This window comes from Ambystoma mexicanum, chromosome 2q, assembly GCF_040938575.1.
Source record: "Ambystoma mexicanum isolate Mex_15411 chromosome 2q, UKY_AmexF1_1, whole genome shotgun sequence".
Lineage (NCBI taxonomy): Eukaryota > Metazoa > Chordata > Amphibia > Caudata > Ambystomatidae > Ambystoma > Ambystoma mexicanum.
The window spans coordinates 990,044,154-990,065,883 of record NC_090924.1 but is presented as its reverse complement, the minus strand read 5'-3'; the positions used below and the strand labels follow the sequence as shown (position 1 = coordinate 990,065,883).

Genomic DNA, 21,730 nt, shown 5'->3' with positions numbered 1-21,730 from the left:
CCGAGAAAAGCCTCACCTATATTCATGCGTCTCATCACCGCCCATAAGCTTTCCCACACTACCGAGTCGAACGCCTTCTCAAAATCAATAGCTAGAAGAGCTAGTGGCGCTTCTATGCTCGGGGCTTTTTCCAAGAGTAAATGTAGCCTGCGTAGATTCATTCTAGTGGATCTCTGCGGCATAAAGCCGCATTGATCCGGGTGGACCAATGTGGGTATGGCCTGTTGGAGTCTATTGGCCAGTGCCTTGGCAAGAATCTTCGCCTCACTATTAATAAGCGATATGGGTCGATATGACGTGCATTGGTCAGGGGGTTTACCCTGTTTCGGAATAACCACAATATTTGCTGTTCGTAGGTCCCTCGGGAGGATGCCCAGGTCTTTGGCTGCTAGGAATAGTTCCCGGAGGGGGGTCGCCATTTTGTTACTGCCTAATTTTTTCCAGGTCTCGGCCGGAAAGCCGTTAGGACCTGGTGTCTTCCCAGATTGTAACTGGGACATGGCCTCTGCGATCTCTGCTTCATCCAGTTCTCTGTCTAGATGTGTTTTTTGCTGTTCCGAGAGGTATGGAATTGCGATCTCATCCAGAAGGGACGGATCCATTGGTAATGTCGGGGCAGCGTAAAGTGTGGTATAGAAGTTGGCGAATGCCTCCGCTATTTCTGGGTCTGTTTTGGCAGGGGTGTCGGGGTTCTCCGTTATCTGTCTGACATGCCGGTGCCCTTCCTCACGGCGTTCCAGCCAGGCCAGTAGTTTGCCGGCTTTGTCACCATACTCATAAACTCTGGTCCTGGTCTCCCTGTGCGCCTGTTTCGCATTATCTAACGCTGTGTTATGAAGAGTTGCTCTGGCTTTCATAAGGGAGCGGTGGACCTCGGGGCTGGGACTGGTGACATATCTAGTTTCCCATTCCTTTGCGGCTGCCTCCGCCTCCGTGATTTTTTTGTTTTGTTCTTTCCTTTTATTACACGTCCATGCCATTATTTCCCCTCTAAGTACCGCCTTATGGGATTCCCATAGCGTCACCGGGCTTTCTACAGAGCCTGTGTTTATTTCGAAAAATTCGTCTGATTTTTCCGTAATGTGTTTCACGAACTCTGGCAGACCCAGGTAATAACTATTTAACCGCCAGGTCCTGGGGGGCAGGGGTTTATCCACCTGGAGCATTAATTCCAGGGGAGAATGGTCGGAGATACCGCGGGGAAGAAGTTCCGCTGTCTTAACCCTATATGCTTCGGGGGTCGGGAGGAAGAAGTGATCCAACCTGGACAGGGATCCATGAGCCCCTGAGTGAAAGGAGAACCCCTGATCTATGGGGTGGAGGTCTCTCCATACGTCACTCAGCCCCAGAGCTGTTGCAAAGGTCGCTAATCGGGTGGGTTTATTTGGGTCTCGATTTCGTATATGAGTTCGGTCCCGTGTATTGCACATCACATCATTGAAGTCCCCTCCCAGGATCCATAAGTCTGGCTGTTGTTGTACCATCAGTGCCGTGACATCCCTTAGGAGAATATCCCCCAGTCCCGGCGGGGAGTATATTGCCAGGATGGCCACCTTCTCCTCCCATAGGGTGCCCTCAACCAGCACAAAACGGCCCCTGGGGTCTAGTTCCACTGCCGACAGTGTAAAGGGGAGCCTCTTGTGTATAAGAATCAGGACTCCTCGGGAACCCATCGTGTACCCTGCGTGATGCGCCTGGCGATAGTTCGTCCTGCGGAAAAATTGGCAGGTCGTGCCCGCTAGGTGCGTCTCTGTGAGGAGAGCTATGTCAGGAGAACGCCTGTTAAGGAATTGCATTATAAGTCGGCGTTTTATGCTTGAGCCCATGCCATTCACATTCCATGTAAGGAGTTTTAAGGATCTGTGCCGTGTATTAAGTCCCCTTGGGGCATGTGTTTCTTCCTCTGAGCCGCCGTTATGTTGTTGTGTGGCCATTCCTGTCTACAGGTCTAGATTGTTGTATCGGATGTGTATGTGATGTATGCGGGTGTAAGGATGCGGTGGGCATGCCCTTCGGGTGCGTGGGTGTTGGGCGTGAGGTGCATCCTAGCTTCTTGGTGGGAATTGGTTTGGTGTCGTGTCCCGGATAAATTTTAACATATAACAACTCCCCGTCCCCCCTCCCCATACTCCTCCCCAACATGAAGTATCTGTCGCCCGAACTTTACTGGCGCTGGAAAAACTATGCGGCCAGATTAACTTAAACTTAAACTGTTATTTCTTTCCCTCTGACTTACTACTCCTTACTGACTCGAGTGTCCGGAGCCTTGGGTCGGGGGCGTGGTGGTCGCCGGTGGTCTGTTGTGTTGCTTCTAATTAAGTACGTTGCGTTTGATCCTTCGTGCAGCGGCGGCTATGACCTCACTCTAGTGATTGTTCAAACAAGGAGGATGTCGCCATGGCCCACCTAATGGGCCGTTGGTTAATACGTTCTATCCCGGTTTCCATCTGATCTTTGGTTTTGCGGTTGACTCTGTTAACTTCTTTCTGGGTCGGGATCCCCATTTGGTACGTCGTGGTTTTCCGGCGCGGGGCGTTGAGCAGGTCCATTCTCCCTTGGTCTTGGTCTCGGTCTTTCCCCCCGGTTTCGCTCAGTCCTGGTCCAGTCTCCCACGATGTGGGTTTCGGCCCAACTCCATGCCTCCTGTGGGTCAGTGAAGTGGATTGTCTTGCCTTCGTGTTGGATTTTCAACTGTGCCGGGAACAACAGTCCGTATTTCACGTTCATCGAGTGCAGCTTCCTTTTCAGATGTTCAAAGGACTGTCTGGCCCTCTGGACTTCGCGGGTGTAATCCGGAAAAAAGGCGATCCTGGAGCCATTATATGTCACTGTCCCTTGTGTCCTGGCCATCTGTAAAATGGCATCTCTATCGCGGTAATTGAGAATTTTTGCAATAACCGTTCTTGGGGGAGCTCCTGGAGTTGGTCGACCGGTGGGTATTCGGTGCGCACGTTCCACCGAGAAGAAATTCGAGAAGGTCTTTGGGGCGAAAAGGTCCGCTAGCCATTGCTCCAAAAAGAGTTCCATACTGGGGCCTTCTGTGCGCTCCGGCAGGCCCAAAATGCGGATGTTATTGCGTCGGGACCTGCCCTCTCCCTCCTCCACTCGGGCTTCTAAGGTTTTCAGGCGGGTTAGTGTTTGCGTGAGTTGTTGGTGCACACCCCCCATGTCATCCTCCACATTGGATATTCGCTGCTCTGCTTCTCCTGTTCTAGAAGACAATTTTTGGAGGTCTTGGCGAAGAAATGAGACCTCGGTGGAGATAGCGTCCACTTTTTGTTCCACCGAGGAGCGTGAGTTGGCGATTGCCGCCATAACGTCTTTTAGTGAGAGGGTCTCTTCCATCGGGGGGGTGGTGTTTGTTTCAGTGTTCTCCGCAGTTTGTGTCGGTTGTGAGCTTGTTGCATACTGATCCATGGTGCTCTGCGTTGCGTTCTTCTTGAATCTTTCCTTCCCCATGATGTGGGAGATCCACAGGATTATGGACGTGGGAGTTAAAGCGTCTTATCCTCCCACGACGTCGTCAGGGCTTTCCCCCGCTACCTTGCCGCCCCTGCCTCACACCCGTTGTGTTGTTACTTGGTCGATTGTATCTTCGTCTTCCCCAGGGTCTCAAGAGCTTGTGGATTATGCTCGAAGCCCGACGCGTGGGGAGCGCCTACTTGCTGTGGGTCGTCCCTTTGTTGGCTTGTTAGTAGGGCAAAGGCACCGGAAGATATCACAGGCCAGTATCGGCGTTCGATGGCACGTCGTCGCGGCCTCACAGCCGTTTCAGCATATCAATACGCTCCCACTAGAGTCTCTCGTTGCGGGTCTGCCTGCAGCTGCGGTCCGGTGGCGGCGTCGGCTTACCAGTGAAATACACGGTACCCTCCCGTTATTCTCTCCTTGTCCTCAAGGCTTGCAATTGCGCCGGGCGCGCCGGACGCAGCCCAGGTTGTCCGCCCGATTTGTTTGTGTGCGCGGTTGTGTCCACGGTAGCTCAGTTCTAGCCGGTCCGTCGCCCGCTTCTCGGGCCCTTGTCGAGGGAGTGGCGCAGGGTGGGTGGGGGTTATTCTCCCCCCCTCTGGTTCCTTCAGTGGATCGGGCTCGGGGCCTTCTCTGTGTCTCTAGCTACTCTCCGACGCGGCGGCCATCTTGCTTTGCCGGCGGGGTTTCCCTTCGTTTCTTCAATGCAGATATTTCGTTCACCGCGCCTCGTTTTTGGTCTAAACCTTGGTCGTTTGCTGTCGCCAGGTTCCGCTGCACAAAAATGTCTTTATTTCTTCTGAACGAGTTCCCGAAGCAAAGGATTTTCCAGGATTTTTCGGGCGGCCACGAGAGCGCTCGGGGATCACGTCTCCATTGCGCGCTCGCAGGCCACGCCCCCCCAAATTTACAATCTTGCGGTTTAATTTAAAAGTACAGTTTCATATTCCCAATTGTGGCGCGCTGTGTTGTGTGAGCTCATCTGTGTTGATTTCCTGGTTCTGTGTGGAGTCGCGTAGAAGACGCCTGGGCGCGTTTGCCTACGCAGCTGAGTCACGTCACGGATAGAGGCGGGGAATATGAATGTTTTGATCAAGTCTGTTTCAGGGGCGGGGGATTTGATTTAGTGCCGCAAAAGCAGGTGAGCCAGGGCGATGGTTGGGAAATGATAGGATTATCAGAAAATGGCGGCTGATTTCGAGTGCGTTAATGGACGAAAAGTCGGGTAAGGTCCATAGGAAAGTTTTCTACGATCTACCGATTTATGCTTAAAAACACATGGCCGAACCATAGGAACAAAAAAAAAAGTCCCGGAACTATCCTTTAAAGTGTGAGTCCTGCTGTAGTATTCTGATATATATTTGTAATGCTCCACATGCAGGCAGAACTGTGTCAGGGCCTGGTAAGCACAATTCATTAAAGCAAGGACTAATACAATTTAAGAAGTTTAACAGAAAAGCCAAGTCTGAAAGGCTTTTTGAAGTTCCCAAACTTACGAACGGCTGAAGAGAGGGAATTAAAAATTCCTGATGCAGCAGCAAACATTCTGCAATCTCCTCTATTTTTGTAATTACAATTAGGGACTAATAGCAGATTTAAATTCACAATTCTTAAAGAGCAAGGAAGACTGTAATGTTATTTTGCAGAGAAGAATTTGTGATGCCATGCAGAAATCTAAGAGACAATGAAGAGAGTTTGACGTGAAAGTGTGACAGATTCTGTTCGAGAAAGGCAAAATATCTAGTGGTCTCTAGAGTTGTGAAATTTCTGCAGTCAATCCTAATTGATCATCAAAAATGTTGACGTACCAAAAATCACGGAAGTCAATCCTGGAATTGATTAGAGAGCCAACAATAATGGGTAGTCGGGATCTCGCTCTGAAAGAAAAACCCAATGAGTAATCTCAGCTAAAAAAATAAAGCTTTTAGTATTTGGCTCACTTGGGGCATTCATATATAGGCCTTTTTGCTAATGGAGTCTCAAATGTCCTTATCTTGGAAACATAACGTCTAGGTAAGTTAAATAAAAGAGGAGGATGACTGAGGTTTGTGGTAGAAGGAAATCTGTTTTTCAGGCAAAGGACAGAAACAGCCCTAGCTTTGCCTGTTGTGTTCTCTCCTCCAAAAGCAGGGAAACCATTTAAAAGCATGCAAAGAACATTGGCATACTCTGACAAATGTGACAGTAAACGGTCATGATCCACGGTGTCAAAAGCTGCCAAAAGATCTAGCTAACATCACCAGAATAGACATATCTCGATTGTCCGCGCACTCTAAGATATTGTCCCAGATTGACAGGAGAACGGTTTCACTGCCAAGTTTGGGGTGGAAAAAAAAATTGATATCCACCTAGGACAAAATTACATTCTATGAAATTTTGAAGAGGTCACAACTTGGTCCAGAATAGTTGAGAGACCAGGAGTGCCTGCCAAAGGCCTGTAGTTTTTCAAAACTAAAGGGTTCAGCAGTGATTTATTTTTTAGTAACTGTGAGATAGTAGAAGGTTTCAACTGAGTTGGAATTAAACCTTTCTTTGGCAATTCTTTAACAAAAACAGTAAATTCAAAGTTTGAATCACTAAAGTTCTTAGCAGATAAAGCTGAGAATGCAACTCGGCGAGAGGTTTTTAAACAACAAAAGTATCTCACCTGGGGAAACCCTTTGAAAATTAGCCGAGATAGAGAAAACTATAGGCTTATTGGAAGAGTGGCGTTCATTCATACAGTCCGCCATCAGTAACCTTTGATCCAATATATTTGTTTGAATATCAAGAGATTTTGGAATTATAATGACTGTTCAGAGCAAGACAATGCTCTTAAGCAATGAGGTACAGATGATCTTACTAAAGATTGGATAATCTGAAACAGCTTTCAAGTGGCATTGTCAGCCTTCTTGATTACATCACATAGAAAGCATTCTAGCATCTCCATTCTACCTTGAAGTTATGGTAGACAAACTTTTGTGCATTTTACACCTTCTATAGTAGATGCGTCCCCAAAGTATTGATTTGGGTTTCTAGGCCAGTCACAAACATAAAAGGGGTACACAGCTCTTCCTGTTCTGAGGTTTAAAAAAGACCTGGCCTTATCACTGCAGCACTTTGCACATACATTTTAAGGCTATATTTGTGCTATTTGGTAACTGAGAGGGATTACACCTCGTTATTTAGTAACAGCATCTCCTTGTATGGATTTATTTTAGCCATTTGTTTCCACTTTGACTTTGAGGCAGTTTGTCAAGCATTGCAGAGCTTTCCCAGGCCTTGGAGTGAACCATAACTCTGTGTGTCATTACTGTATTGGAACTGCAGATCAGGACTCTGATGATACAACATTGAACTATCCATGGGAGGAATAGGAATCCTTGGGTATATTCTGCACTGTGCAGTGTGTAAGGAGTCAATGAAAATATACGGTAGCTGCTGTTGCTGTAGTCTAGCCAAGAGGATATAAAAGAATTGGTGACAGAGACTTTGTGGAGGAAGTAAAGATGGTGAATAGCTTTCTTGTGGTATCAGACATAGAAGAAGCAAGTGCTGATAATAGAGTTGATTTAATATTACCCGTTATTGGCCAACCAGCAATGGAATCCATAATTTACAGGTAGTAATGGATTTCAACCAAAGGAAAATTTGGATTGTGCATAACTTCCAAAAATAAGGTATTCCTTTTGATTTTACTGCACCAGGCACAGTACACTTAAATGGTCTATCTGGCCACAGTTGGTGTTTGAAAATCCTGTCATTTACTTTGTACTGGTTGTTTTTCTACAGCTGTCAACATTACTCAGTCATGGAAAATGCATTTACTCCACTGGACTGCTTGATTCCAACAGGTAGGACATATTAAACTCCATGTTCTATTCAATGTGGCAAAATATGAAGGGTCTGATTCATGGAAGTGTTTTATAATGGCGCAATCGCATAGGAAAACGTTCCATGAATTGTGCCCAAAATGTAAAAGTTAAACATGCACATCTGTTTGCTGTAAAGGTTGATTTCATTTTTTTAAGGCACGTCATGCTCAATCTCTCTGTATTCAGGAGGCAATCTCACTATACTGTAGTTTTGTAGTCGCTTTGTTATATTGAAGTTGGTCGCACACACACGTTTTCTAAAGTATCCTTGGTGCCAGTGATGTTTCCAAGATGAAAATGGATTAAGGGCTATATCATAACATTGATCTGGGTACACAATGGTTACCCATTCATTATGGTCCTATATATAATATTAAAGGGTCGGTTCTGGTTGCATGATAATGTGTAGTTGTCTCCAGAACCCTATTCCTTTGCATGTTAGGGTCTTAACAGGGTCCTAACATCTCGTTACTATGTGTTGTTCTATTGGACAGCACAATCAAATCTTCAATTGACTTGCGTTTGGGTGTATTTCAGGAATGAGAAAGATTCATGATTGATGTTGCATTAAGTAGATGTTTCGAATGGATTTTGTCCTCCCACGTATTCCTCATCTGATGATATGTCCATATCCAGCTTTAGCTGCTTTGGAAGAGTTTTCCAGCAGGGGGTGCTGCGCGTCGATGCCTGTCGACTCAATGTCCCTCGATGGCCTCTGTCTCGATGTCAACATCATCACTGTTATATAGCGCGTGCAGCGACTGTTGGCTTCTGTTCTGTTTTTCCGGTTACCAGTCATTTGGTCGAAAACTAAATGGTCGAATATCCATTTGATCGAAGTAAAATGGTCGAAAAAAAGGTTTTTTTTTTTGTTTTTTATGTGGCCGTTCCCCCCAGACCCCCTTTTTCTTTATTAAAAATATTTTTTAAGCAACCAAAACTTTAAAAAAATATATAAATAAATAAATAAAAAATTCAACCTTTTTTTTTCCGACCATTTTGATTCGATCAAATGGTCATTCGACCATTTATTTTCGACCATTTGACTGGACATCGTTTTTCCGCGGGAGCTATCACTTCAGAAGATCAGCGCACTTCTGTTCCTTCGAGAAACCTCACATTTAGTGAAAAATATCGGCATTGTCGGCATCATCGACTCCAAGATTGGGGTTTAAAATATACCACGACTGCAGGGCGAAAATGTCTCTTATGGTCCCCCATCGGCTGTGTCTGTGGTGCTTGGGATCCACTCATATAATATCAGAGTGTGGATCCTGCATATCGATGAAGGCGAAAGCCCTGAAAGAGAGTAGAGGGAAGTTAGCTGCAGGTAGGTCACATAAATCCCCTACGACGACTCTGTCAAGAAAGCAATCCTCCGACGAATCGAGAGGTAACTCTCCTCGTCGAAAGAAAGCAAGAGTCATGCCCATGTCAAGAAACCCGACACAGAGAAGGCAAAGAAGGTTCCCCTGTGGTGGATGGGGAAGAGTTGCTAAGACTGCACAGGCAACGGCTGCTTTACCCTCAGCTGCTGCATCAACCATTCAAAACCTCTCTGAGGCCTTAGTCTACAAAACCCTGGTGGGAGGCAGACTCTCACAGCATCTGCCAGAATGGCAGGGTATTACTTCAGATGCATGGGAATTTGAAAACAGTAGCCCAGGGTTACTGCCTTCCATTTCTAAAAAGGCCTCAGGATCAACCACCAGGGAACAACTCTTTCAAAGTTCCAGATCCGTTCCTTGTGCAGGACATTTTGACCCTGCTGAAGAAAGGTGCTATACAACCAGTACCTATAGTGGAGAGGAACAAAGGTTGGTACTCCCCTTACTTTCTAAACCCCAAGAAGGACAGAGGATTGCAACCCATCTTGGATTTCAGAGACTTGATCGTATTCCTCAGGAAGGACATGTTGAAGATAATTACCCTTTCTCAGATCATTCAGGCCCTCCAGCTTCAGGACTGGATGGTATCATTGGACCTTCAGGATGCTTACTTTCATATGCCTAACCATCACAAGCACAGAAGGTACCTGAGGTTCGCCGTTGGTTGTTCTCATTATCAGTTTCGAGTTCTGCCGTTTGGGCTGACCTCTGCCCCAAGAGTTTTCACCAAGTTGATGGTGGTGGCGGCAGCGAGTCTCAGGAGAGGGGGATTCACGGATACCCCTAACTGGACGATTGGCTGATCAGGGCCAACAGGCCCTGGAACATCTCAGCGTAACTTGCCACTCCCTCCACAGACTCCCACAGACTGGGCTTCTCCCTCAACTTCAAGAAGTCCCACATGAAACCATCTCAAAGACTCCAGTTCATCGGGGCAGTCCTAGATGCATCCTTGGGAAAAGCCTCGCCACCCGAGGTGAGGGCTCAAGACATTATGTAGATGGTCACAAAATTCCAGAGTGTCCAGCGTTTTCCAGCCTTCGACTGTTTGGGGTTTACTCGGCCTCATGGCATCCTGCATTTTTCTGGCGCCAAAAGCTCGCCTGAGAATGAGAGCTCACCAATGGGCTCTCAGGACTTAATGGTCCCAATTCTCAGGCAGGATGTCAGACCCTCTTCTGGTTCCAAGCAGAGTTAAACAGGACCTTCTGTGGTGGGCCTGTGAGGAAAACATTCTGAAGGGAGAACTCTTTTGGCAACCATGGCCGGTGATAACGGTAGTTACGGATGCCTCACTCACGGGGTGAGGAGCACATGGCAACTATCTGGCAATCAGCGGTTGTTGGTCTCCATCGCAGTCCAAACTACACATCAATTATTTAGAGCTGAGGGCAATCACACTAGCACTGAAGGCCTTTCTGCCCTCTGTATGGGGAAAGAATGTGCTGATAGTGACGGACAACACATTGGTGATGTACTACCCCAAAAAGAGAGGAGGTGTAGCGTCACTACCACTGTGCAGAGAAGCAATGCAGCTCTGGTTCAGGGCAATTCAAGAAGGAATCTCCCTATCAGCAGTTGACCTAGCCGGAGAGGAGAACACAACGGCGGACGCTCTGAGCAGGCAGATCACAGTCTCCCACGAGTGGGAACTAGATCAGGAAGAACTTCCAGAGATCTTCACCCGTTGGGGAACCCCTCAAGTGGATCTGTTCAGGACGAGTGTCAATCAGAAGTGCCAACTTTACTGCTCCAGGGAATTTCCCCCAATAGGAGCTCTAGGGGACGTGTTCGTAGTGGACTGGGAGTTTCCACTCCTGGGCGCATTTCCTCCAGTCCCTGTCATTCCTCAAGTGATCAGGAGGTTGAGAAAGTTTGGGAAATCCATGATCTAATTGCCCCAGATTGGGCCAGGAGGACATGGACATGTCCAGATGGTCTGGGTACTGGTCCGGGTACCATTTGCCCTGAAATACGTCTTCCACAAAGAGAGGACCTTCTCTCGCGAGAGCAGGGTCAGGTTCTCCATCCAGAGGTCAATACACTCAACTTCACGCATGGTTTCTGAGAGGTTGAGATGTAAGGATTTGGACCTTCCAGACGACGTAATGGAGATTTTGAATTCAGACAGAAGGCCAGCATCGAAAACCTTATACCGCTGCCGTTGGAACAAGTTCTGCAGCTGGTGCAGGGATAAGAATTTGGACCCTTTACATGCAGCACACCTATGGTGTTATCATTCTTGTTACACCTGGCTAATCTGGGGCTCCAGGTTGGTACAATTAAAGGGTATCTGGCAGCGCAATCTATTTTTAAGCGCTCCTCTGAAGAGGTATCTTTCTTAAAAATACCACTAGTGATACCATTTCTGATGGGATTGGCATATGTATTCCCTCCGATCCCATTTCATGTCCTGGTTTCGGATCTCAATTTGGTTTTGAAATTTCTCATGTGTGCTCCATTCGAGCCTATTCATTCCTGCCCTCTAAGATTACTAACTCTGAAGACAATCCTTTTGGTGGTTGTTACATCAGCCCGTAGGGTGAGTGAACTTCAAGCCTTGTCCGGCAAACCTCCTTACAGTCTTCTTTAAGGAGAGTGGTCCTTGAGGTTAAACCTACTTTTTTTACCTAAAATTGTGTCTGAGTTTCATTTAACTCAAAAAATCATAGTTCTGTCGTTTTATCCTCCACGTCATCCTGGAAAGGAAGAGGAGAGATTCCGCAGGCTTGACCCAAGACGTGCACTTAGCTTCTACTTATCCAGAATGTCTAAGTTACGACAGGATGATCAACTTTTCGTTGGTTAAACGGGCCATAAATTGGGTATCGCAGTCACAAAACAAACCCTATCCAGGTGGATCATTTTAGGAATTTCTGAATGCTACAGATTAGCCGGAAAAGATCCTCCTGAGGGTCTGAGAGCTTATTCGATCAGGGGCATGGATACTTCCTCTGCCTTACAGAGGAGAGTCCCAATTCAGGATATTTGTGCGGCGGCCACATGGTCCTGCGTAGACACATTCACCAAGCATTATAGTCTGGACTCTTCCTGAGGCCGGCAAGGTAATAAGGACGTACAAAATTCTTATTTGAAACTGAAAATTCTACCTCCCTCCTCCAAAAATAGGTTATAGGACGCAATCCATGTGAAGAACAAGTTACTTACCTGTGGTAACATTCTTTCAATTGGATGTTCCTCCCACGTATTGCTCATTGCCCCTCCCAACCTACCCCGCAGTAGAATTTCTTTGTTATTACAGTTTACGCTCTTTCAGGGTGAGTATGTGGGGTATAAGGTACACCCATGAGAGAATTGGAAATAAGCATAAAAACAGAACTGAAGCCAGCGGCTGCTGCATGCGCTATATACAAGTGATGACATTGAGACGGAGGCCCTCGAGGGACATCGATTTGACGGGAATCAATGTGCAGCTCCCTCTGCTGGAAAAATGTTCTGAAGCAGCTAAAGTTAGATTTTGAGATATCTTAAAATGAGCAATACGTCGGGAGGAACATCCAATCGAAAGAATTGCTTGCCGCTGTGGTACTGTCTTTGGCTCCTACAACAAAGCAGTGGCAGTGAACTCAGCACAGCCGGTGAGTTGGGGAGACTGATACCAGACCAGTCTGTGTTGAAGCCAAGGTTGCAAGCGGCAACATTGTATGATGAAGGCTGACGCGAACAGTGTATGGGGCATATGTGATAATCAACGCTAGTAAAATTGAACAACAGATGAGTGATTGAACTTTGAAGCCAAGATACAATACCTTAGACAGAGTGGTCCGGCACCCCATGCATGCTCATTCGAAAGTCTCTGTAAGGTATCCAAGCGTAATAGTGACAAAGAATTATAAATCAGAGTGGTCCTGCAATGGGTCCAGCAAAATCCCATGCACAATCGAAAGTCTTCAATGTTAATTAAGTAAAGAAAGTTGATGACAAAATAGAAAACAATTGGCTGAGCCCGGCGGAGGGAGATCAGCTGAGAGCTTTTGGTTAAAGCAAGTTGGAGTTAACGTTAAATTGAAATTGGTCCGAGCTCGGCAGAGGGAGACTAATTCAACATTGTGTTAAAAGGGATCTGAGCTTGGCTGAGGGGGATCCGAGGTGAATAGTGAATTGCCTGAGAAATTGAGTACTTGTGAAATCCTAAGAGGAAAAGAGCTTATTGTTTGTTGCATCAGGCCATCTGAAAGAAGAGACTTTGGGAGGCAAAGAGACTTGGGTACGGAAGGCCTTGATGCTAATGATTGAACACTATCCTCGTGCCAGAGAAGCCAGAGACTGTGCTAAGCTCGAGTGTACCGCCTTGTCCCGTGCTGAAAACATGGGGAAGAGAGGACAATGGCCTGAACATCCTGACATATCGTTTTGTGAACACCTCTTTCCTTTTCATAAACACTGTTTCCCACACTATTTGTATTTAGAGGTAAGGATTGGCAATCAGTTTATTAGTATAGGCCCTTTTATTTTGACAGGACAGCACTAGGACTGCGTTATTATTATTTGATGGTCGTAGCTTACTCCCATCTGTAGATTTAAGATTAGATAGGCGTTTTGCAAACCCTTTTTAAAGTTCAATAAACACCCTGGAACTGTGGTCACTTGTGTCTGTTTTACTGTTGATACCATGCATTCCTTACAGTAAGTTGCCTGATTATTTTGTTTTACATGGCTACAGACTGTTCTCTGGGCACATACAGAAGGGCTTCCTTTCCCGCAGTACACATAAAGAATATGGACGTGCTTGCCAGTTGGGTGTGGCTATTTCTACTTGCTATTGATTGGTGTTGCTGCTTAGGGGCCTTCTAGTCATACTGTTAAAACAGAGGATAACTAGAGCTGTTGTTAGTTAAGTAAGCACCATGCTTCGTAGTGTTGCATACATTTATTTTGCATGAATTGCAGCACACTACATCTGTTTGTGATATACCTGCTGGTACCCTCAATTGGCATTGATATTTTGGATGGCTATGTAGCTCTGTAGGGTAGATCCTGTTCAACTGGGGACCTTTGCCATTAAACAGCCTAAAGTGAATTGAGAGCAATGTGCTTCTCTTCGGCTCTTGACCTTAAAGCCCTACATCAGACTCTATTGTACAGACTTTCATAAACCGTCCTTCGCTCAAGCTATCTATGCCAAGCTGTATGTACACCGGTAAAAGCAATGTCTTTCAGTGAATGCGCCCAGTTTCTCTTTTGGAAGGTTCAGTACCAAACAAATAAAGGAGGGTCAGGTGCATGGTTGTTGTGGGAGTAGGAGCTCAGTATGTATCAATAATAACAGTACCAGGGCCTTCCTACTCAAACAGTGAAAATGGGCTAGCTGGCTTTTCAGGTTATAAGCCAAGTGTGGACTCATTGGCTGTGTGATTGATGGTACTGATGTCGAGCAGGGTTAATGTGCAGTTCATACCAGGATGTGTGGATGGACTTCTCACTATCTTGTGTGTCTGAGATGCTTAGTACCTTGCGGTCTATTTCCTCAGCCCCTCCATAAGGAAATGGATCCCAGTGTAACAGTTTGGGCCAAAGAAGCTGAGTTTGTGTCGAAATCATCACAACATTCAAGGCCCCTCAGGATCTGTCTTCTCGACTGGAATTGGGTTACAGCTATCAGTTTGTTTCCTGTTCCTAACTGGACTTGTCAAACACTCTGCTTCTTTACGGTCTGGAGTAGTTTCAGTCTTGAACGGAAGTTCCCTTAATGTCGTGTAGTGTCGCACTCAACTGTAGAAAATGCCCTTCACTTTTTGGTCTGCAGGAGAGGTGACAGAGGACTGCTGGATATGGCTGGTGTGAGACAGACATTCCTGTGCAGGGAACAGATTGCTTAAGCTCCAGGGATACAGGATGAGGTGGTGCGGGGTCCCAACATTTGGGAGAAGTTACCTAGGTATTCTGGAGGGAGTAAGACACCACTATGAGGAAGTCCACATTAAATAGGATCATCTATCCTCATAAATACCCACTCACCACATCAGGGTCACTTCTTGAAATCAGGTCTAAGCTTGGGCAGAATAACAGTCAAGGATTTGTCCCTGCTGGACCTACTAAAACAAGGCAAGTTAGCACCAGTCTGTATGGCTTTTGCAGATCAAAGTCCAGTTACTAAAACTATTGGACACCTCTTTGCCATCATGGGTTCTAGGAGGGTCTTGCATGTTTCGTACAAGGGCCGCCTCGCTCCGCCTTCCAGTCCGGGATCTTCTTTCTTTTAAATCAAATGCATGTCCTCCTATTTATGGGAAATTTGGGGTGAGAGTAAAAGTCCCAGATCTGAATCATCGGGTTGTAGTCATTCAAATATTCGGTTGGCTACCCAATCACTCATGGATATTGCATTCAAAGCTATTGAGCTTCCTCCTGGGTAAAGTCTCACCACAATCAAACTTTACAGGCTTCTTCCCAGGTAATTGCTCAAAATGTGGATTCACTCAACACTCCAGATATCAAAATAAAACTGTCAGGGTCTAGTTCTGGTCTACACTCACTGCCTTTGGAAATACCAGTCACACACTCATTGTTTCTTGGAACAATGTTTGTAGGACTTCATTACCAGAAGCATGATTGTTAGGTTCACTCTAGAAGTATAGATGTGTTGCACAGCTTGCCACAACTAGTGTGGGCTGTTCATACTCTGGAGTGTGGCAGTGTGTATTTGGCAGTGGAAGAGGGAACACCTACAGCGTTCCTGTGTTGCTATTTGGATCTGGACTTTGATATTCCTTTTACAGTCTTTACAGCCCTTCTGTGGACGCTCTTGGCGGACCCTACACTCTATTTAACCATATCCATCCATGCAGAGTGTGGCAGAGTGTGTTTGGCAGTGTTCGGCATGGAGGCTGGTAAACTGTATTTGGCGTTTTTGAAACCTTGAGGTAAGCGCTGACCTAATTGAATTTAGCATGCCTGGAAAAGTCTCCTCAAAGACTAAGCACTATAACTTACGTAATAGTAAACCTTACGGCAAAAGTAAAAGTGCTGACCGACAAGAAAAGAGACCTGTTTCTAAAGTGCTCGTAGATAAATCTAATAATATGAACATTTCAATCAATCCAGTTGAAATCGAGAATCGTAAAACCAAGCGTGCTATGTATCAGATTACTGATTACTTTAAATCCGGAAATGACGATTCTAAGAAAACATTAGAAACCGGTCCCCTGAGAGTGAGCGCAGTTGTCCATCCCCCACCCCCTGTTGGTGGAGGAGTCCCTAATGCTCCCACTCAATTGACCATGTCGATGACAATTGTCTGCTTGAACTCTGTTACCGCCTCTGCGGTACTAACAGAGAAACAGCTGAAGCAGAGTTAGCCATGGCCGAGCGGATGCACGACAAGTCTACCTCTATCCCTGAAAATGTATTGCTCCCAATTACCCACACCTTGCCACGGTTATCGAGCACTCCTTCTCTGCTCCCCTTTACCTGCTTGCCTAGTTATCAGCCTACTGAGCAAGGAGTACGGAACGAAGTAATCAACATAACTGACCGAAGTGAATCGGGTTCAGGAAAAGAAATGGAAATGACTATTTGTGAAAATATTCCGTTCCCCTCAATTGGCCTGCTAAACTTTGCATCAAAATCTTAATTAAGCTGTCTGACCAGACATACTACCAGTCGTTAAAAAATGGTCAGATGCTGGAAACTATGATGCAATCGAAAGATAGCTCTTGTGTAGTAGGTAATGAGAGTGTAATTAAAACTACAATTGTAGAAATGTCTGAGGAACCAGCACACATAGCTGATATGGTGGTGGAAGGCGAAGTAGGAAATTCATATAATGTATCTTGAGTCCCCACAATCCTTTCCCTCCCGTAAACAAAGGAGGCGGCGTGCCAAGCAATGCAGGCAATGTACAGTTTTACCTGTCTCAGTTAATAGTATTGAAGATGGTATACTTAATGATAGTCAACCCTTGAATTCCACTGTGACTACATTGGCAATTAATAAAATGATGACAAAGGAGCACGGAAACGTGAAAATAGGAAGAAGAAGCAGCAATCTAGTAATGCTGGGACTATGACTAGCTGGCTGGCGCCGAAAGAAAAAGTAGCTAAAGGAACATTTTATGCACCCGCTGTCTCTTTTATTGAGGATAATTCTGCACGGGAAACGGATAGTGGTGATGCACAAATAGATTGCACGAAGAAAGGAAGGAAAAGAAATGCTAATAATTCCATCTCTGAAGTCGAATCCCTCAAAAAAAGCAAAGTTTTGCTGGACTAGAGAATTGTGACCATAAGCAAGAAAATAGATAATCGTACAAAAAAGCCGCTAAATAGGGCACTGTTGCTCGAACTGTGTTCAAAGATCCCTGCATTACGTATATTAAAGTCTTCCGATTTCTCTTTTGTCAAACCACTAAAATGGCAGTTTGGAGCAATTTCCCAAGTTCATTGCGTGCTCTCTGTGACTGCTGTACTCATTCGATCACAAGAAGACTCATTGGATGCTGGGATTCAAATTGGATATTGCTATTCCAGCAGTCATGGATGCCCATCCTTGAGAACATTGTTGCACTTTAAAAGCCAAGCCCTTGCCTTCTACCAAATTTGACACAAACTTGATAAACAGGCAGGATGTAAATGAACTTGTTTGCTCAGCTAGAAACAACGGAACCCTGTGAGTTAAAGATAGCGTCATGGAACACCCGAGGCCATATGCACTTTTGTCATTAGATGGATCTCTTGATGGAATTGTAGCTTTTCCTGTTTTACTCTAGGAAACATGGTTAATGGGTGATTTCCATGTTGACTCACACTGTATATTTCAACGTCATGCTTAAAAGGGTGATAGAGGATGGCCCTATGGAGGCTTAATGATAGGCATACGTCATGATTTCCATGCTATAGAAATCCCCCTCCTGCCTGAAAATGATTGTCTTGGTAGTCCAAATTAATGCTAAAGAAGGTCCCTCTGCTCCTAATATTCTTGTTATCTATGATCCCCCGTCCAAAGTATGTTCATCAGAAATCCATGATTCCATTATATGGTACTAAGTAACTGGCTGTTGAATGAGGGAAATGATATTGTAATACTCTGAGGAGACTTAAATGCTTATTGTGGAGAATCCACCATGAAGGTAGTGTTTAATACCTAATCTCCTGGGGGGACCTCTTCCTGGGCTCCTGGTTCCACCTATCCTCAAAATCCTCTGGCGAATTCCTCTTCCCCAGTCTGTAACACAAAATTATAATTTCCAGTCTCTTGTCGGGTCTGGTTTACTTGCCTGCCAGACGTATTCCTCAAAACTTTCAGTTCCAGAGATATTCATGTTTTTGGGCTCCAGCCCAGTGGTTATAATTCTTCCTGTATTGTGGTGGGTCCTCGACCCCTAAACATTCCACTAGTGGGCTTTGCTTGTTTTCGTCTGGGTCATCAGTCTTGGCGGGATCGGTGTCCCTTCATTACCTAGTTTTCACTTGGACAGACTGGGTACGCTCCCCAGCCAGGTACTATCTCGCCTAGGTGCACTCTCAATGTTTGTATCTGATTGTATGCCTCTTTTGTTGTTCCCTTGTACCCCTCGGTTCGTGTTTACCAGCGTCACACAGTTGGTATTAGTTTGTATATTCTTTCTCACCCCTTTGTGCTCTTACGGATGCTCTAATTCGGTTTAAAGTTTTGTGGCTATTTATATTCTTACTTTTTCATCCCCTTGTAATTTCTGGGTTGCTTTTTTAAGGCTCTTCAGGATGTTTTCATGAGGTTTCTCAGCTCCCTCAATGCCCCCTGACTGGTCCGGCCCTTTCCCTGCCTTTGGGAACTCTCAGGGCGGTCTACTGTATCTTCTGGAGGTGGAACAAAGCTTCTCCAATCATGCTACAGTCTGTGTTCTCCTATTGGCAGCTCTGCAGCTCCAGCGTCTCTCTCTCTCTCTTTTAGCTGCCTGCGTCTTTGTTCCTGGTCAGTTTTCGCTGATCTGACTTCCTGTGTCTCTGTCACCGGTCAGGTCTGCCTTGTTCGGACCTCTCAGGTGCCTGTGACTGTCTGCGTTCCGATATGCAGTCATCAGGTTCCTTGGTACGGGACCAGCGTCTCCCTCCCTGTTCCTCCAAGGCTGGCAGTTCGGCCTGTGGTTGCGTCTGTCTTCCATTTTTACCATCAGGCTTGCCTTTAGACAACTGTACCACAATTGTTGGTTCACGGGAGGCTTTCGCCTCCTTGCTTCATCTTCCTCGTCACAGTGATGTTTTGCATTAGGTTTGGGTGTGTCTCCCTCTTCATCGTTCGAGTCTTATTAAGGATGTCCTCGGCTAAACCATAACAAATAGTGGTTCTGGGAATCAGAGAGACTCGAGTGAAGGGTAGAGAGGTGGGGACACCAAAGGAGTGAATGAATACTGTGCTCTCCCAAGGCCATTGTCTCCAATCCCATGTAGGATTTCACCTCCCATGATAGCCACCCACTCAATAACACCCCCAGGGGGACTATCGGGTAGCGGCCTCACCTCCCTGGCCTCATGGAAAGGGGCCTCCCCATGGAAGATGTGACGATACCCTGGGATTCGTCACAGTCCATTGCAACAGGACCTAATGACCCAGTCCAAGTTTAACTCCCTACTGCAAATAACAGATTTCTTGCATTGCTGCCTGTGTCTGTTCCTGCTTCCTTTGTTTAATTCAGTCTCAGGGTGTTCAAAGTGCCAAAACATGCTTCTTTCCTGACTGTGATGGTAGCTACTGGTGTAAGTCTGGTTGTCCAATGATCTTGAGACAACCTCCTGGGCTTTAAAGAAGTAGACACAGCACATGCCTACCAACCAGAACATATAATATTTCGTGGTGGTAAAGGATGTTCAAAAGGATCACTAGCAGGAATTTCTAGCCCCCCTGCTTGGGTACATTTCAGACTGAAGTTATTCTCACCTGCCTTCCGTGGTCCCCCACCTGACCTTCAGCCCACAACATGCTCTTATCTACTCTTAGTTTTCAGGAGCCAGCCCTGGCAGATTAGTGATGCGCCTTTCCAAGCTGTAGTGGTTGCATGATCCTACCAGGGTCTGGATTATTGCCCTCACCAGGCTAGTCACACTTCTGCTCCCAAATGGGATTATCTCCCTTTCCAGGTTCTGGGTTATACCCTCCAGCAGGCTCCTGTCCCCATGTTTTCTATGCTGCCTGATATCCCTTAATGATTGAGAATACTGGCTCATTCACCTGCTCCTTTCTCTTACTCACGTTATCTCTGCCAGCACGCCAGCTCTCTCCTGTCTTAACTCCCTCAGTGCTTGTCTCCTTCTACCGCCTTTTATACTATATTGCACTGAAGTGCCACAGTAAGGTCCGGGATTGGTTGGACCCTTTCCTGTTAACTTTCAGTCACAGTCAGGACTTCATGGTTCACCTCCCTTTCATTTTTCACTCTCCCTCTTTGATTACTTCTCATATATTATGGACCTCCCTTTGTTTGCCATTTTCATTAGTGGTTTCATAGATTCAGGTTAATAAATGTGCTGGCTGCCATTTTTTAAAATTATACAGAACTTTTATGGCAGCAAGCAGCTTCACAAACGGTTCCGCTTCTAAGTCAGTGAATAGTCTCCTTCACTATTGATGTATCTGCGCTGTGCTTCTGCGTCACGCTCTCCCTAACTCATGGCTGGCTCCTTCTCCATTTTCCCCGTCCGCGATGATTCCTCAGACTCTCCAGCTTATGACTCCTGTTCAGCATTTCTGCCTCTACTCGAGCATTTTCGTGAACATTGTGCTGAAGAAATATAACAAAAGCATGAGGTTGATTACACTGAGGGTACCGTGAATGCATGTACACGTATCTCTAATTCCTGCCACAATGCTTCAACCATGACTCTGCCACACATGATGGTGGCCAGTCTGGGGATGGCTTACCTTAAAAGGGTCTTTGAGAGTTCGCTGCTCGTTGGATGGAGGAAGACTGGATGGAAACTGGGGATCCCCCATATACTATCACCAGGTTTTGCAACACGCAGTGGGTGGCTTACTCGGATTCCCAGAGTCTGACTTTCTGTACCTCTTTCACCCTACACAGGATTTCATCACACTACCCTGACTGAATAAGTCATACCTGTGAGAAACCTGTCTTATCTGCTAGTCCCCAGGGATCTGTGATCCAGATAGCCAGGACACGGCCGTTGCTTTGGGATCCAGTTTCTGGGGGTGGACCAGTGCAGGAGGATCACCTGGATGAGGGGCCTTCAGGGAGTTGAAGTGGGACACGGGATGGTGAGACGCGGTATCCCCTTCCCTGTAACACCTTTACCCCATCCTACCAGGAAACTTAGTAACTCAGCCCCCCCCTTCCAACATGCAAACGTTCTCACGTACAGCTCAATGTGAGAAAAAAAATGGACTAACACCGAGCCATATACCTGACGTGTCCCAATACAATGGTCAGGCAGGGGCAGGCAATTACTGATCATTACACACACCTGATTTCCACCACACTTCCCCACACGGATAAAAGGCGGATCTCGAAAGCACACTCTGAGCAAGGCAAAGCACACGTGGAAGCATCCGTTCCAAGATAGCAGTTTAATACAAGGCGAAAGACGGCAAGACCGAAGAGGATTGCAAGGCGGGAAGTGCCCTTGACATTTTTACCAACCCGTATCTTTCATGAGCCTTGGAAAATAGGAAACATAAGACCAGGAATCAAAGCTGAAGAATCCTGCGTTGTGTGTCAGAGGTACACGGGGCTCTCCCGCATCTTAGGTCAAGGCAAGGAGAATCGTTTGCCGCTGTGGTACTGTCGTTGGCTCCTACAACAAAGCAGCAGCAGTGAAGTTTGCACAGCCAGTGATTTGGGGAGACTGATACCAGACCTGTTTGTGTTGAAGCCAAGGTTGCAAGAGGCAACATTGTATAGAGAAAACTGAAAAGAACAGTTTATGAAGCGTATGTTAGAAACATAAAGGTGGCGTCCTGCCACATACATTTTTCTCTTGACATCTATTTCATCAAGAGTACCAATTTTAACATGCTTTATTTTGTTGCAGAGAGAGACTGCTATGTGCTAGCTTGAAGTCAGTTAGG

The 21,730-nt window shown here is 46.1% G+C and overlaps 1 protein-coding gene across 8 annotated transcripts in view; it reads left to right on the top strand.

Moving 5' to 3' along the window:
* Positions 1 to 21,730, top strand: part of TPK1 (thiamin pyrophosphokinase 1) — a 2,318,051-nt gene that overhangs the window by 262,810 nt on the left and 2,033,511 nt on the right. For 6 of the 8 annotated variants that reach the window (XM_069648300.1, XM_069648302.1, XM_069648301.1 and 3 more), the window contains one exon: positions 7,240 to 7,301. The exons of the other annotated variants lie outside the window; for them this stretch is intronic. In XM_069648300.1, the coding sequence (XP_069504401.1) occupies positions 7,259 to 7,301 (43 nt within the window). In that variant the 5' untranslated portion in view covers positions 7,240 to 7,258. The remainder of the gene's footprint in view (positions 1 to 7,239; positions 7,302 to 21,730) is intronic. 8 annotated transcript variants of the gene reach the window in all.